This window comes from Bidens hawaiensis, unplaced genomic scaffold, assembly GCF_021521415.1.
Source record: "Bidens hawaiensis isolate Kalapana, Puna unplaced genomic scaffold, B.hawaiensis_p1.1 tig00000905_1, whole genome shotgun sequence".
Taxonomy (NCBI): domain Eukaryota; kingdom Viridiplantae; phylum Streptophyta; class Magnoliopsida; order Asterales; family Asteraceae; genus Bidens; species Bidens hawaiensis.
Genome location: NW_027491053.1, coordinates 4,199,163 through 4,218,051, shown reverse-complemented (window position 1 = coordinate 4,218,051; position 18,889 = coordinate 4,199,163). Strand labels below are relative to the sequence as shown.

The 18,889-nt window shown below is 34.6% G+C and overlaps 1 protein-coding gene across 1 annotated transcript; it reads right to left on the bottom strand.

Moving 5' to 3' along the window:
* Positions 1-3,885: 3,885 nt before the first annotated feature.
* LOC143547576 (putative WRKY transcription factor 41) lies at positions 3,886-5,617 on the bottom strand. The gene is made up of 3 exons (XM_077038973.1): positions 5,316-5,617; positions 5,094-5,222; positions 3,886-4,375 (listed from the first exon to the last, which is right to left on the bottom strand). The coding sequence occupies exons 1-3, from the start codon at positions 5,576-5,578 to the stop codon at positions 3,886-3,888; spliced, it is 882 nt and encodes a 293-aa protein (XP_076895088.1). The 5' UTR covers positions 5,579-5,617.
* Between the last annotated feature and the right edge of the window lie 13,272 nt (positions 5,618-18,889).

The window sequence follows — 18,889 nt, the reverse complement described above, 5'->3', positions numbered from 1 at the left end:
GTTATGCTGAAGCGAAGAAAGGGATTATATGCTGGATATATGATGAGCAGTTGAGGCTCTTCATGATTAAAAGATATGATGGTGTTCAGTACTTCAAAAGGATGTTGAGATCATTGAATACATTGCCAGAATGTGAAGTGAAAGACTTAGCCAGATTGGGGTTGATAAACCGAAGTGATGATAATATGGCTAGAGTCATTGGTAAGATTGTTTGGAAGGAAAGTATAAAAGAGAAGAAGTTCGAGCTGTTGAAACCACAAAAGGGAAAACTTATTGAAGACAAATATAGAGGGTTGAGAGCAGATGGCAAGCCTTGGATGATTATGAAGTATAAGCCGATCCGGTGTCTTAAAGAAGTGCCGATGAAACTAATGCCCAAGGATGTGCTGAAAGTTCTGAAGTGGTGGTATGTAGATTGTGAAACAGCTGAGGCAGTAATGGAAGACGAAGATGAACAAGAGCTGCTGAGAGTGTATGATCCGATGCATCTTGTGAACTTGTCACAAGCTGATCAGCAGGTGTTGAATGAGAAGAAGATATTTTATATTCCTGCTTGGAAAGACGAAGCGAAGAAATATCAAAGAGTTGTATCGGTTTGTGTACGAGAATGAGTGCATGCTTAAAGATGAAGATACAAGATTGTTGAAGATTACGAGACACATGCTTGAAGATAGAGATATGAAGCTACTGCCAAGGGGGAGTCTGTTGGTGCATGATGTCAGTAGTTCAGTGTCTAGTGTCTGTAATCAAGTTAGTTGGATTTGTGTTTTGTATGTAAGCGAAGTTCTCACAAGTTCGCTTGTATAGGCGAACTTGTGGAACAAGCGAAGTTAGGAACAACTTCGCCTGAACATGCCAGGCGAAGTTGTCGTCTTTATAAACAGCTAGGTTACGGCTGTGTTTCATTATTCAAGTATCGTACGAGTTAGAGTTGTAAAGAGTCAGAGAGTTGTGTAATACAACGCGTTTCCAGTTGCAATACAACGTGTCTTTGTTTATTGTAACGTGTGTTCGATCGTGTTAGCTCGTATCGTCTTCTACGCTCGTAACGTCTTACGTAGGGATTCCGCACCTACGTAGAACGAGATATTCCGTGTAGATCCGGCTGGGAACCTACAACACTAAATGTGTGTGTTGTGTGCATATGTGATATGCGCCACGCGCAGATGTTTCATGCGCTTGCGCATAGGTTTTGGCTTTGTGTCTTCATGACATCCTGATTTCAAGCCTCTTGTCTATATCTTGTGGGTTGACCCGCCCCGCTCGATGTTAAGGCGGGTGCATACCCCTTCAGGTTTATATACATAGAATCTATTTGACTACTTTTGGCATGTCGCTTCAATGCATGCATGGCATTCAATGTTTTAAATTTGACTCTCCGTTTCATGGCCACTTATCGCATGATGACCAGCTATGGTTGTCTTCATCTCTGATTTGAGTTGAATGTAGTCTTGGTCCTCACACATTATGAAGATCATAAGTTTGTTAGGGTGCGTGATTTATCTATAATTTTGGTGACCACACTACTAGAAAATAAGCCTTTAATAACACGCAATGCGTGTCATTTAAGGGGGTAGATGACACGCCAAAGCGTGTAAAGAAAGACCCTGTCATAAAATAAAAACGACGCGAATTTGTGTGTCATCTTTTTATGACACGCGTTCTTGACATACATTCTTGACATGTTTTTATGACACGCATTTGCATGTCATGGTTTCAAGTATTAAAAAATGGTTTTTTGACACGCAATTAATATATATAATACAACTTAAAATTCATATATAGCAAAACAATCCATTTCATATAATATTTCATAAAATACTAAAAATCATTCAAAATTAACAATATTTCAAAATTAACAGACTCAATTAACATGAATTCAGATCTCTAATTGACGATGCCAAGCGTGAATCGATGATGGATTCGTGTTGAGGACGACGACAATGCAGAGCGTGAGATCGGGAAGGATGATGAATTCGTGAATTTGTACGAGAGGTCGATGATGAAATCGTGCCCTAGAAACTATAAAGTGACATTCAAACGTGACACACTTTGAAAAGTGTACCCCGTGATTCTTTTTCTTTTTGCTTTTTATGAGAGAATTTATGACACGCGAAAATGTCTATCATGTTTTCTTCAAATTTTATAAAAGATGACTTTTTTTAATAACATGCGGTTTTTTGTATGTCACAAAATGATTGTGTGTCATAATTTGCGTGTCATTAAAGGTATATTTTCTAGTAGTGCCAGATATATTTAATCCTATTGTTGAAAATAGGGGTTTGTTGATCTTACAAATTCTGAGTCTTGCTGTTGTAATCCTTGTTGGTTTATGATTCTTGAGTAATAAGCATATACATTTCATTTCTTAACATAGTAACATAGCGAAATGTTCACATCAAAATCCAGGGTATCGTAGGTCTTCAATTGAGTTCTAGGGTTCTTGATTATGAGTAGCTTGTGATTTTAGTGTAATTGGAGATTAACTCGTTGATCAAGCTAATTGTAATATGAATCAAAATAAGTCGGGTGTTGGGTGCACACTCATTTAATCTTATTGGATTGAATATCTTATTGGTACTTAGGGGCTTCGTCCCTAAGTAACGGGGGTCAGGCGAGGGTCTGGAGAACAGTGCCCCTGGTAGCAGGTCCAACAGGCGGCAGGCCCTGGCAAGGTTCAAGGGACAGAGCGCCTTTATTCTGTTGCTTCATTAAAATAGTATTATGAATTTAATTTAATTAAATTTCATTATTAAGTTTTAATGAAAACCAACAGGAGCGTCTTCATTCTGTTTTGAAATTCAAAACATAATAACTGTTGTGATAACTGCAAAACAATAATCATCTTGATCATAAGATTTCTTACTCGGGGTCATCAAAACACATGCAAAATCCTTACTTCTTGCTCTCAAATATGAGTTTTATCCGGTCAAAACATTCGGGAACCAACAAGTAGTTTTGATATGAAAGTGATTCACGACTCTCAAATTTTCCAAGGATACCCGTTTTATGTGCAATTTCCCCAACATGAGCCATCTTGCTAGTATGCATATATGCTAAGAGTTAGATTTGAATGTGTGTTGCACAATCATAACACGAAAGAGTGTGCTTGGGTTAGCTTGCACATTTAGGATCCTGAAAATCCAAAGCTATCAAAATCGGTCTAGCTACCAAGGGGATAATAAATGTTTAAGAGTGACTTCCCTGGGGAAATGATGTTGTTTTCTACTGCAACTTTGTTGTATTAATCGAAAGTACATATACCTCCTGTTGGTTCTCATCTCCATCCAACTGCACTGAAAGTCTATTCTTATGCATGTGTCGTGCTAGAGTCTTGTAAGTTTGCTATCTTTTTCTCTTTATTTTGTATACGTTTAGGTCCTTACTAATATGGTTCTTTTTTGTTTCTTACGTTTCCTAAGAATAGTACATGAAAGGCTTCGCTGAGTAATTATGTTACTTTGATTTGTTGGTTTCTCGGGTTCTAATCCTTTAGTTGACGTCTTCAGTAATCAAAGTTTATTTACTCTATAAAAAGAACTCAAGAACTATGCAAAAAAAAAAAAGAAAAGAAAAGTGTTAGAACTTTTTTACTTGAACAAATTATAGGGAATATATATATTTCATTTCGTATCATCCTACAGAATAAAACAGTGACCATTCAAAATGAAATTACATATATTCAGATGATATGATACATTGATTTTAGACATTGTTCTTTGTTTTTTATTCACCCATCTAATTTACTCTTAATTCTACTTGGTAGCTCACAGGGACGCAAATTGGACATCATTTTAACACATAAGATAGATACCATTTGGTTAATTGCTAATTGGTGTATCCATTCTATAGCTCTTGTGATGCATAACTTATACCTTCTACCTTCTAAAATTCAAAATCAAGGTTTTCATCATCTGCTAGGAAATCAAATGACTCATGTGAACTTTCCAACTGTGTGAAAAACGATGGTGAATAACCTTGTAATAATCCGTCATCATAATAGTTTGGAAAATGAAGTTGGTGGTAACCCTCCATGGGTCCAAATGATGTTGAAGGGAAGGAAGATAGAGACGGGATAGTGTCACTGTCACCATCCAAATCCGAGGTGTTCACGCTCAAGTTGGCTCTAAGATTTGAGAGCATCTCACCGGGACTCGGTGGTGATAGTTGGTGGTCGTGGGTTGGAGTTATTTCATGTTTTTCGGGTGCTGGTGGTGGTGACGGTGGTTGTGGTGAAGCCGACTGGACAACTTGATTACAGGTGTGTTTTCCTTTGTATACGATGTCAAATGCCTTGGGGTCTTCATCTTTTCTCTGCACCTGTTTTGTTGCAAAGCATTTTTGTGCGTTACGGTATGAGCATCTATAATAGCTTCTGCAAGAAATAATAAAAACAAACGTTAGAGAGTCAATTGTTGTAAAGCATCATTGCATAGACAGTCAATAATGGTGGTAAGCAAAAGCCGAACCACAACCAAAAAAATATATATAAAAAAGAAAAACAGGACCGTTAATTGAAAAAATTAATTAAAAGAAATTAACCATAATTGAACAAACCGTCGGTTATGGTTAAGTAAATCTGATTAACTGACCATTTGGTTATTGTTACGGTTAATGTGTCTTTGTTAACCGGCTTTAAACGAAACCGGACCAAACCTCGTATATTTGTGGTTTTCTAAATTTTATGCCTCTATATGCATCTTTTATACCTCAATTTCTATTTTAGAACATTTAAATTTATGCTACAACTGTTTATAATATAGCTTGAAACACCATAACCAAACTTGAAAACAACATATTTTGGCTTGAAAACTTCAAAGTTGAGTTTGGAACACCATAATTGAACCAATTTCAACAAGAATAAAGAAAAAAAATACATTTCACAATTAAGCAAACTTAACCGAAACCATCTCGATCATAAGCAACGGTTACCCATCCTATGGTTAACAGACCATTCAGTTATGGTATGGTTATAGTTAAGCGATCTTCCATAACAAAAGCTCGGCTATGGATATGGTTAATCCCCATAACCAGACCGACTTTGCACACCCCTATTCAATGACATCAGGTAACATAATGGAGTAAGACTTTACCTTGGAAATTTAGCACCCTGGATGTCTTTCTGCCCATATTTCCTCCAACTAAAGCCATCATCTGTATCACCCTCTAACGCATTGTCACAGCATGTTCTAACTTGATCTTCCCGTATTGTAGACCCCTTTCTGTTCCCATGCAGGAAAAAAATATATTTAGAACTTGTGCATTCACCCAATATTAATGTGGAACTGAAAATAAAAGAAATTCACAATTAATACCTCTTTTTCGATATGATGTTTTCACCCTGCTGGCTCGAAAAAGGTGGGTCAAACTTGATTTCTTCACTTCCCGGGCTCCCAAACGATATGGATGATCGGAGAAGGAAAAGAGCGTTGTTATACGAAGATAAGATCTTTTGTATGAAGAGGTCTCTCGCTTCCGGTGAATGCGGACTAGCCCTTAGCTGTTGAGCCGTTTGCAGCCCTTGAGTTAGCTCATGAATGGCTGCCTTGTCTTCATAATTAGCACAAGCAGTGTCCATATTGAACTGGTATGATATGGAGATAGGGCAGGATGGTGCAAGTGTAACGAAAGGAATGAGGGGTTATATTATACATAGGAAGTTTGATTTATTGGTGGGATAGTCAAAGGTAGACTTAAGAAACCGAGTAAGGTTTACCGTGTGAGGTTTTTTTTACTAGTTTCCAACATGGACCAGCTTTGTGGTCAAACAAGTGAGCTTAACTGACCCAATTCCATGATAAACTTAATATATATCAACTATATAACACGTTTTTACTATTGGTAAGAAATACTAAATATATAGGGTAAGATCTTAAGAGAGATTTTTATAAATTAAGAATTTTTAGAACCATTTTAGACCACTAAAAAAGCTTTTAAAAATTATAAAATAAAAAAAAAAACAAAAGTTTAAAAAAAATAAAAAAACCAAAATTCTTATATTTTATTCCGGTTTCATAAAAAAACAAAAAAAATTAATTCGTATTATACCTATACACATGGGTATAATTTCATTTAATCTCTAGTTACTTAATGTACGCATATATACATTATATTTACCTTAAATTATACATATATGTGTGTACATATATGAACATATTATACATATATGTATAATTTAGCTAAACCGAGAATTTTTTTTATGAAACTAAGATGATAAATAAAAATTTTGGTTTTTTTACTTTGTTTATTTTTTTTAATGATTTTTTTATTTTTGGGTTTTTTGGTGCAAAAATAGTTCTCATAATTCTTAATTTTTCAAAAGTTCTCACATAATCATGATCATATATATATATATATATATATAGGGGTGGGATCAAGTGAAAACTCCTCTTAAAGAGAAAACTTAAAAACTCATAAAAAATTATTTTTAACTTTTTTTAAAAAAAATTTTTGAAGTTTCTTTTTTTTTCCCCATTATTCTTATATGTTGTTATTGGTTTAAAAAAAAAGACACCTAGTCGGTGTAGTGCACGTATGTAATAGTGTGCATTGCATATATGCAAAAGTGTTTTATTGCATAGAATACAACACTATTGCACATATTTGATACAGCACTATTGTATATATGCAATATAAAACTAATACGCACATCGAATACACATTAGTACGTATGTGTAATACAACATTAACGCACAAGTGCACTACATCTTTATTTATTTATTATTATTATTTTGCATATAATCCAACACTACTACACATATACAACACATAAATATTGAATATATGCAATTAAACACTATTGAACTTAAAAATACATAGTAATACACATGTGTAATACAACGGTATCGTACAATAATACGTATGTGCATTACAGCGGGTTTTTTTTTTCGAGTAAAGGGTAAGAAAATATAAGAATAATGGTAAAAACATAAATTTGAAAATATTTTTTTATTTTTAATTAAAAATAATTCTTTAGAAGTTTTTAAATTTTCTCTCTAAGGATGAGTTTTCTCTTGATTCTCTCCCTGTATATATATATATATATATATATATATATATATATATATAGGGGTGGGATCAAGTGAAAACTCCTCTTAAAAAGAAAACTTAAAACTCCTAAAAAACTAGTTTTAAATTTTTTTAAAAAAAAATTTTGAAGTTTTTTTTTCCATTATTCTTATATATTGTTATTGGTTCAAAAAAAAAAACCCCTTGTCGGTAACCTCGTCATTGTAGTGCACATGTGTAATAGTAGGGGTGTGCAATGAGTACGACCCGGACCGTTTACATGGAACCCGGACCGGAACTGTTTACAAGGAATTTTGAAACCCGGAACCGGACCATCTACAAATGGGTCGGTCCGGGTTATGAAACGGGTTTTATGGGACAGGTTGGCGGTTTTCACGGGTTGGACCACATCTGCCGTCGCTTAGCCATTTAGCTGTATTCTTCAGTTATACTTTTAGGGTTTCTAGATACAGATTGACTAACTTAACCAGTAAACAAAGAGGAACTTTCATGAAGTAGATAATGTGACAACGCTTGTTAATATCTATTTTGAGGCCTAACATGATTATTGGTTTGAAGATTTAGTGGCAATTGCCACTAAATAGGAGGAAATGAAAATCAGTTGACAGGTCAGTCATATTTTAGCATTTCACAAACCCTGTTATAGCCTAATAGGTTTTTTTATTGCAATTTTATCTTTGTTTATCAAGTAATAAACAATGCAAGCAACATAGATTTAAAAAGAATAATAGATTAAACAAATCGTGCTAATATTATTTATTTCAGTATATAAAAGTTTGAATAAAAAATTTGATAAAAGTATTTTAACCAGTAAGTTGAAATTAAAGAAAATAAAATTATAAACAATAAAGAAATGAAGTTTGAACCATGAAAATTTAAAATATTAGCGATTTTTAAGAACCGTAATATATAAAAGGTGCATATGCCTCACCGTTGCATGTGTAAATTATTGAAAAATAGTTGTTTGAGAGAAGCATAGAGAAGCCGGAGACGGGTTTCACAGTTCCGACTTGGTCCGATGGGTACGACCCGGAACCGACCCGTTACCCGTTTCAAGCTGAATTTCAGATCCAGACCCGCAATTGGTTTCAAATAACGGTTCCCTTATACGGGTTTTGTAAACCGGGTACACGGGTTTCACGGGTTGGAACCGTGACCTGCACACCCCTATGTAATAGTGTGCATTGCTTATATGCAAAAGTGTTGTATTGCATAGAATACAACACTATTGCACATATTTGATACATACTATTGTATATATGCAGTATAAGACTAATACGCACATCGAATACACATTAGTACGTATGTGTAATACAACATTAATGCACATATGCACTACATCGACTTTTATTTTATTATTATTATTTTTTCATATAATACAACACTACTACACATATACAATACACAAATATTGAGTACATGCATTTAAACACTATTGAACTTAAAAATATATAGTAATACACATGTGTAATACAACGGTATCGGACAGTAATACGCATGTGCATTACAGCGGTTTTTTTATTATTATTATTTTTTATTTTTTTCAAATGAATGGTATGAAAATATAAGAATAATGGCAAAAACAGAATTTTGAAAATATTTTTTTATTTTTAATTAAAAATAATTTTATAGGAGTTTTTAAGTTTTCTCTCTAAAGATGAGTTTTCTCTTGATCCTCTACGTGTATATATATATATATAGGGTTTGGATCAAATACAAATGAAATTAACGTGATAAACGTGAGAATCAAGTAGAGTAATTATGTAATTACACCATAGAGTAATTACGTAATTACTCTATGATGTAATTACATAATTAATTTACTTGTATATATAATTACTCTACTTGATTCTCATGTTTAGCACGTTAATTTCATTTGTACGTTAACCCTCCCCTATATATAGAAAGAGAGAGAGAGAGAGAGAGAGAGAGAGAGAGGTGGGTTACTGTACAATAATATCTTATCGTAAATTATGTGCGCGACCTTCCAAAGTGTTGGGATAAAAAACATGTGGTGGCAGTTTTGTAAATAACCCAAACTAGTTCATGATCAAAATCGTCGATTACAAATCCATTATGATCCATATTCTGAACTCATCGCTCTATCTCATCTAATTTCTAAACCCTAATCAGAGCTTAAAGTATGAAATCTTTAAAGTCAAAAACCAAAATCAAAATGAAACGTCGTTGAACATCAAGAATCTTCAAAATTGATCAAAAAATGATGATTTAATCAATTAAACTGATGTGTAGAAGGATTTAGATTCATCAATCGATTATGAAATTGCAGAATACTATACTCAATTGACCTCTGATTACGGTTCAAAATATCATGTTTAAACGTTCTAAACAAAACTAAAGACACTAAAACGTTCTGACTAAAAATGAACACATTTAAAAGTTCAAGTTAAGCGTTCTGACAAAAAATGAACACCTTTAAACGTTCAAGTTAAACGTTCTGACAAACAACGAACACCTTTAAACGTTCAAGTTAAATATTATGACAAAAAATGAACACTTTTAAACGTTCAAGTTAAGCGATCTGACAAAAAACGAACACCTTTAAACGTTCAAGTTAAACGTTCTGACAAAAAACGAACACCTTTAAACGTTCAAGTTAAACGTTTAGACCCGAAAAGTTTAGAAGTTCTGTTTAGAAGTTCTAACAAAAAAGTTTAGAAGTTCTGTTTAAAAGTTTAGAACAAAAAAGTTTAGAAGTTCTGTTGAGAAATTATGCTTAGAAGTTCAAAACCCTAATATGAAATTAAACGTTCTAGACAAACCTTTAAACGTTCTGAAGCTCAGATCTGAAAATAAACTATCTGTAATATGAAATTGAACGCTAAAATTACTTCATATAATCTCGTAATCATCAAGAAATCATCAATCGGCCATTCGATTTCATCATATGAAAAAATCTGAAACGTATTTAAAGTTCTGCAAATGGGTGTCTGCAAATGGTGAATTTCAGTTCAATTCAATTAAAGTGGTGATCGTGAAGGAGGTGCGCTGATGTCGGCGAGTGGTGGTGGAGACGGATTGAGGTAGCGGGACGGATAGATTATATATATATATATATATATATATATATATATATATATATATATATATATATATATATATATATATATATATATATATATATATATATATATATATATAGGGTAAGGTTAAAATGAAAACTCACTTGAGTTGTGAAAACCCGCGAAAACCCTATGTAACATCGTTTTTTTTTTGTTACATGTAATATATGTTGTAACATTTAATACAAAACATCGAAACATAAAAAAAAATGTTTTGCTATTTTTTAATATTTTTTTATTAATTTTTATATATGTTTTCAGGAGAGAGAAAATGTTATATTTATATTTACATTTTTTATTTACTTTAATTGTGAACCATAAGATTTAAATATTAATTAAAAATATGTGATTGGGAATGAGTTTCTAGAGTTTTCACAACTCAAGTGGGTTTTCATTTTATACTTAGCCTATATATATATATATATATATATATATATATATATATATATATATATATATATATATATATATATATATATATAGGGAGATGATCAAGAAATAACTCATTTTTAAAGAGAGAACTAGAGAACTAATAAAGAAATATTTTTAATTTAATTAAAAAAAAAATTTAATTTCCGTTTTTGTCATTATTCTTATATTTTGTTACCATTTACTCGAAAAGTATAAAAAAAAAACTCGTTGTAGTGCACATATGCTGCAATATATCGACTTTTTTTTATTGTATATGTGCATTAGTGTGTATTTTGATATGTGCAATAATGTTGAATAGCATATATGTAATTTTTTGTATTGTATTAGTGCAATAGTGTTATATTATATACAAAAATACCATAAAAACAATATAGTGCATATGTGCATTAGTGTTATATTACATATATGCGATAATTTGTTTTAAGTACAATTATTAGTGTTTGTATTTGCATATATTCAATAGTGTGTATTGTATAATGCAATTGTGTTGTATTATATGCAATAAAACACTATTGTATATATGCAATACACATTAGTGCACATATGCATTACATCACCGGGTTTTTTTTTTGTTTTTTTTTTATTTTTTTAGGAATAATATCATCTTATTAGAAGGAAGAAAGAAAAAAAAATCGCAAAATATTTTTAAAAAAAAAAGTTAAAAATAATTTTTATTAGTTTTTATTAGTTCTCTAGTTCTCTTATTAAGAGGAGTTCTCTCTAAATCTCATCCCTATATATATATATATATATATATATATTGCAATTAATTCAGGATGAAACCATATGAGACAGGAAACCGGCAATCATATTAATTGGTTCATTGGTCGAACCAGATCCAGGAGGAGAATAATATGATGATTAGTACGAATTTATTGAAGAATATAGAAAATACCAATAACAAAACAGTATAGCTTTACAAACAATTTTTGTGTTTAGTTATATAATAATGAGTTAGATCCATTGTTTAACATTTACGATTTGGAATGTCACAAGTCTTTTGAGATAAAGGTGTAGGAGGGGTATAATAAAATATATTAACCTTGAGTTTGGAATTTTTCTTGACGATAAACAAAGTTTGCTTAAATTTTCGTTAATCAATAGTTTTTGTCCCACGTCGCTCAACTATGTAACCCCACAATCTTTTTCTGTCTCTTTAAATTTATGTGTCGCATGAGGGCGATTCACATTATAGCAAGGACTTTTCTTTTTAATCAAAAACATGTTGACACGTGGCCAGCTGTGGAGTTTACGTCACGTATCGCGACGGCCTAAGGGTAAAGCCGTTGCGTAGCGCGACACCACCCAAAATATCGGGTTTGTGAAGCTCCATCGCGTTTTGCGATGGGCTTATCCTTTGCCCATCGCATAGCACGACGGGTTCCAAAACTTAAATTTTTAATTTTGGTTCTTCTACTTTCACAAAAATACTAAGGTGGCTCTCAAACGGCTTGCGATTTTTCGAGTGTGCGAAGTGCAAAGTGCGCCATCAAAGAGCCACATTGCGGCCATCTCCAGAGCCCGAGCCCGTGTATATGCCCGTGCGAGTCGGGTTCTTCGCACCCTTGCTAAAACTACTAAGTGTCTTGTCATACAAGAATATTATCTTGTAACCTCTTTTCCTTATAAAGAGCTCACAAGTTTCTTATTTTATCAATCTGGAATAAATCCATTTTCCATCGTATACTAATGTGGGAGGATTCCACTTTCTTATTTCTCCAATGTAAGAAAACTTTAATTTCCTATTTTACTAATGTGGGATTCCTTATTTCACATTTTCCATTCTATTTTGGAAATATTTTGGGTCTATTATCTTTTATAAGTTATCAAATTTAGACCGAAATTTTTGGGATGTTACAGTTAGCTGTGATCATAAACAATTCATATCTCCTGGTTTTAATAAACATTAATTTCTTGCGGTAACCGGTCATATGCAGCAAAAAATACGGATACAGTATCTATTAGATAAATATGCACGTAGCCATGTTCATAGCCCTGATTTTTACTAACGATTATGTCGACAGATAACCTGTCATAGACCACTAGTTTGAATAATAACACAAAATTGCATGAAATATAGATGAGGGTAGATGCACAACAATAATTATAGATAGACTTGAGTAACTGAGTTAAACATAGAACTTCAATACAATAACATAAAAAAAACAATCGTTACGATACTAAAACCGAAATGGAAATAATCAAAATAGTATATTATGAGTAATAAGATTAAGTAGCTTGATTCATTAGTTGTATTTGGCTTGGAACATTTAGCCCTAAGCACCACGGAGAGTTTGATCTTCACGAATTTGAGTAGTTGAGTTTGGCTTGGTTTGAATATGTTAGGTTTGGATGGATTGCATGAATGAGGTTTGATTGAAATGTGCTTGTTGAACTCGGATTTACGGTTCTTGGGTTTGATGAATTTTATAGGTTTATTATAACAAACCATAAAATAAGCAAAAAGGAAAAATAAAGAAAATAAAATAAGTGAGTTTCATCCAACATTGGTGGGGGAACGAAAATTGAACGCTTCCATCTTGTTATAAATAAGAAAGTGAGTTCTTATCCCACATCGCTATATTACAAAACTTGTAAGCTATTTATAAGAGAGCTTATATCATAATATTCTTGTATGACAAGACACACTTAATGGTCCTAACTGAGGGTGCGAAGCACCCGACGCGCGCATACACTTGGGCACGAGCTCGGGCTCGGCCGAAGTGCAATTAGCGCAATGTGGCGCTTTGATTGTGCACTTTGCTCGTCGCCATGAGCCGCTTGAGAGCCGCCTTAGTATTTTTGTGGAAAATAAAACAAAAATTAAATATACATTCATCGCGCTACGCGACGGATTTAGATAAGCCTCATCGCGATACATGATAACGTGTAATTATTCATAAACTTTTGCGGCTGTTGCGCTACGCGACAAACCCTTAAGTAACCCATCGTGATATGCGACGTGAAGGTTATGCTAACGAGACACGTTGCCTGCCATGTGTCTTAGCTAGGATGACTCGATGCAGCTATAGGCTCGTCGCGCTACGCTGCGTCCTTTGTTTGTGTCCATCGCGATACGTGATCGGTTCCAAAATCAGATATTAAAGGGAAGGAAACAAGACTTTCATTCTTCGTTCAATTCTTGTTGTTATCTCTTAATTTCTTATATAAGATTGTTGGTCTAATACCCGAGTAGCCATAACGATACCCTCTCCGATCGATAGAAGCTTTTGTACACAAATCCAAAAGCTCTGCCTAAACAAGGTATGAGATTGTGCCATCGTATAAAGTTTCTAATATTGTGATTATCGTTATGATTATCAGTTTATACTAATTTAGACATAATATATTGTGTTTAACCTAGGTGCTTAATAACAAGAAGCTCTTTAATTGGAAACTTGCAAGGTGAGACATTCGAGTTTTTGTACAACTCACATTTGCATAAGACAACTGATTTTCCAATGTCGTCATGATGATTTTTAAACTTATAAAACTCATGACAAAAAGTCCAAGTATTTTCAAAATATTTTTAAAAGATTTTAGTTACATTACACTGATTAAGTCTTTATAGACTTACGGGATGGTGACTAATGGTATTGTGGGGTTTTATCTACAAGGCTTGTCTAATGGGCTATTACACGTTATTTATTGGACAAGTGTTAGCCAATAAGTAATATGGCCACAGTCATAGATACGGTCGAGTGACAAGTACTTTTCGGTAATTTATAAGCATACAGATGTAAAAACGTCTTAATCCTGTAACTGTAAAATGTGTCATTTACAAATAAATATACTCACTAGCATTTCTTGCTGATCAAATATTTTTAAACATGTTTCAGGAGACTTGTTAGAGACACAGGAATGATGTCTGCGGGCTTACAACTTAAATAAGTGGCTTATCACCAGAATAAAGAAATGTGTTTTATAAATTAGTTTACCCCTATAAAACTTATATTTGTATAATTATGGGTTTTGTTCCCACTTTTGAAATAAGAATAATAATGTTTTTTACACTCTAATAATTTTTCCTAACTATGATCCTGATAAATTTTCCATTGCTAAACATTTTATTACATTGATACCACCGCACGATGTTCACGACTTGCCTCCCTGAATAGGGTATGGGGCTGTGACAATTATTATACTATCGCAAAGTAAATTTAAGGTGTTTTTCAATTTTTTGTTTATATCTATACACTATAAACACTAATTTGTTTACAAACTTTTTACCTACTTAAAAGTGTAACGCCTTTCGAGTTTATTTTAGTTGTTAGTCTTGGGAGATGTCATTTAAATTAATGAAACAATATGTAGAGCATAGTAATATTAATGAGAAGTTAGTGGACCTTAGAGTGATTACGGGCCAAAAGCCTATAGGTTTTGTCTATTTAAATCCTAAAACCCTAAATCCATCCTTATTCTTTATTATTTTATCATCTTCCAATCATTGGCACACATATACACACCACATATATCCCTTGTACACAAACATTTCAAATCCAGCCTCATTCAAGTTATTCAAGGTTCTTCTAATCTAAAAGAAAACTTTATATTTATTTATCTCGATTCCCTTCTCGTTAAGATTAATAACAAATGAGCTCGAGCCAAAGCAAACCGACATAAAAAAAATCAATATGAGCAAGCTACAACAAATCTAATAACAATAACATCAATGATATCATGAAAACTAACTGAGTACAAATAATAGTATCAAACTGATGAAAACGGGTCTTCAACGAGACCCGGATTTCCAACAGGTTCGACCAAAACTTGAACCCACAGCCAAATAGCAAAATACAAAATAAAAACAATAACTTGATTTAAAATAGAGTCAACAGGACCCAGATCTGAGTCCGGGTCAAGTAACTCGTCTCCGGTGAACTGACAGCCGCACGAAACCCTAGACGCTGCCTTTGTAAACCCTAACGAAACCCAAAAATGCAACCGAAACTAAGTCGTATTCAAACCCCACTGTTGAAGCAAAACCCGAACCAGATCTGGAGGAACTCCGGCATGCGAAATAGAGGAGTTTGCATCCCAATGCGAAATCCGGCCGTGCGAAGCGAACTCCGGCTATGCGAAAATCTGTATGCGAAATTCTCGTGCAAAAATCCCTATGCGAAATTCTTATGCGAAAATCCCGTGCGAACTTGTGAAATTCGCATCCCGTGCGAAGTGATTAGAGACAGCCATCCTCAGTCTTCCTTGCCGTCACCATGGTGGCCGGAAGCTGGAGCGGTGGTGGGGCTGAAAGTGGGTGGAGGCGGCGGTGGCCGTGGCTAAAGAAGGAGGAGACGGCGGTGGCCGTGGCCGGAGAGGGAGGAGACGGCGGTGGCCGTGGACGGAAGGGAGAGGCGGGGGTGGTAGGCGCCGGGAAGAGAGAGAGAGAGAGAGAGAGAGTGAGTGAAGAAGATGAAGAGGGAAGGGGATTAGGGTTAGGGTATACTATATATATATAATACTTACAATAATAATAAAACTATTATAATAATAATAATTAATAAATAAATAAACACTAACGGTAGGAGTAAAGGATAAAAAGGTAAATGAAAACCGAACCCGAGACCCTACTCGTCTTGAACCCACAACTCGCCAATGACGTGGGTAAGGTTATAAATAAGATAAGTATGGAGGGGTGATTTGGAAATTGTAAGAAATAATAATAAACATAAATAAGAACTTAGCTGAGCATGGATCAAATGTGTACCCGACACGAACACGGACTCGCTTAAGGAAGCTTTAACTCATTAACACGATAAGAATGTGAAGTAATAATAATGAAGCAAGTATAATATAAATAATAAAGAAATGAGTATAACAAATAAATAATTATATAATAGTAATAAATATGAATAGTAATGAACTAATAAAATAATAAAAATAAATGCGATAATGATAAGTGCCGTTAAGAATGCAAACTAATAAAGACGATTCATTAATAAGATAAAGTCAGGTATATTAAGTTAATATTAACGGTTAAAGAAGAATGCATGTGGGTTCCGTTAACTTAAAAGTTAACCCCGTTAACTTTAGAAATGAATAATAAGAGGTTATGGAGGATTAATGCATGTACATTATTAATAGTTAGTTGAGCCCAGCTGAAGAGAGGAATTACCATTAATTCAAAGAGGAATCAGGTGAGTTCTAGCCCCTTTCTCTATGACATTTTTCGGGGCTGTGTGCATACTCCTACGTGATAGTTAATACACTTATCCTAGGTAATAAGTGTATGATTATTTAATTAATGTTACTATTAATTGATTGTATGGATGTGCGTATATAAATATAATTATTATATGCAATTGAAAGATGTGTAGTATGCACGTATGATAGGGACATATGAAGTAAACGTATGGACGACTGATGGGACATGTATGGTTAAACGAGACGAGGGATCATACCCTAATAATATATGAGACAGTAGGGATCAGACCCTAATAATATCTGAGATTAGAGGGATCAGACCCTAATAATATCTGAGATTGTGATAGAAGGATCAGACCCTAATAATATCTGAGATTGTGACAGAGGGATCAGACCCTAATAATATCTGAGATTAGAGGGACCGGACCCTATTAATATTACTTTAGATTATTTAATATTACCCTTAGCATAATCAAGTACAAAGAAGTCAACTGGGTAGCAAAAATCGTCCACTTGAACCATTACATTAGTGACCATGCCCCGGGGGTGTGTATGAGTTTGATTTGCCAACACCACGGTGGTGTTTATACTTTCTAACGGGCCAAACTCATACTGATCATATAAACTGTCGGGCATGACACTAACACATGCTCCAAGATCTAGAAGTGCCCGATCAGTTTTAAAATCTCCAATTTGAATTGATAAAAATGGCACTCCTGGGTCTTGGAGTTTACTTGAGGTGGTATTATTCTCCACCTCCTCATCTCCCGTGTTGGTCAACTTGGCGTTTAGACATTTTTCACAAGTGCAGTTTTCACAAAAAGTTAATTCATCTGTTTTTAATTTCACTTTATTTTGGAAAACCATTTCATTTTGACCAACACCTTCATTCTCATTACTAACATCATTCACCACCGCCTCAACAAACTGCGGGGGCGACTCAACTTCAACACAGGTAATTTCAAAATGAGGTACAAGACTTACCGCGTTAATGTGCACACTATTACCTTTCTTCGAGCTTGAGCTGGCATGTTGTGGGTTTACTGTGGTATCGCTCAGTAGCTGACCCGCGTTCTTCTGAAATCTCGCCACGTCTGGTGCGAGCTGACCAATCTGCTTTGACATCGCTTCTGCTGACTTGTCTCTCAACTCGAACTGTCTCTGCGTTTCCTTCTGATTATCAGTCACAAGCCTCAACAATGCATCTAACTTTGAATGTATTGACTCATCTGAATTTCCCGAACTACCCTTATGTTGGTCCTGATTCTGATTACCTGACGAAATGTTACCCCGGTAACCATCTCTGTTATATCCCCGACTGTTATATTGACTGTTCGAACTACCCTTTCGGTAGTTGTTCTGCTGTCGGTTCTGACTGGATCCCTGAAAGTTCGGGTTCGACTGCTTCGACGCGTTCCCGTATTTGAAATTCGGGTGATTCCTTAAGCCCGGGTGATAAGTATTCAAATTAAACTCTTGGCCCTTAGACTCCCCGTACGCGTAACTGACTTCCTCCTAATCGATATACTCGTCATCATCAACCCCGGGGCAATCTTCAACCTTATGCCCTAACTCGCCACAATCTGAACAAACTGAGAATTTAACCCCGACTTTACCAACCTCTTTCTTCTTCTCTTTCCGATAACTCGCGAGTTCGCGTTCCAATTCTGCAATTCTGACTGACTCGCTCGAACTGTTCGGGTAATCCCGACTTTTCGTCTTCGTTCAGCTGCTGCTTCTGACTTGGAATCCTCACACATAAACTCAAGGAAATCCCAATCATCCTCTTCTGGTTGGTTCAACAACATCCCATTACATGACGATTTGAAATACTTTCTGTCCTCATAAGTTAACCCGTCAACAAAACACTTCACTAACTCCCACAACTCAATCTGGTGGTGCGGGCATTTCCTGATCATCTCCTTATAACGAATAAATGCCTCATGAAATAACTCACCCGGTGATAGTGCAAAATGTAGAATTTCCATCCGGGCTTCGTTAGTCTTCGACTGCGAATAATACTCGTTAAGGAAAACCTGCTGCGTCTCGGCCCAGCTCTCAATACTGTGCATCGGTAGCGAGTTGAACCAGTGTTTTGCTTTGTCTTTTAATGAAAACTGGAACAACCGCAATTGAACCTCATCTTGATCATAAGTACCATCACCAATAGACCCGCAGATAGCTGAAAAATCTGACAAGTG

Excerpts from the sequence above, each read along its gene's own strand:
- LOC143547576 (XM_077038973.1), bottom strand. The coding sequence starts at position 5,578 with ATGGACACTGCTTGTGCTAATTATGAAGACAAGGCAGCCATTCATGAG. Across the intron at positions 5,223-5,315 it reads AACATCATATCGAAAAAGAG|AAAGGGGTCTACAATACGGG; the intron begins GTATTAATTGTG and ends GCATGGGAACAG. Across the intron at positions 4,376-5,093 it reads CAGGGTGCTAAATTTCCAAG|AAGCTATTATAGATGCTCAT; the intron begins GTAAAGTCTTAC and ends TATTTCTTGCAG.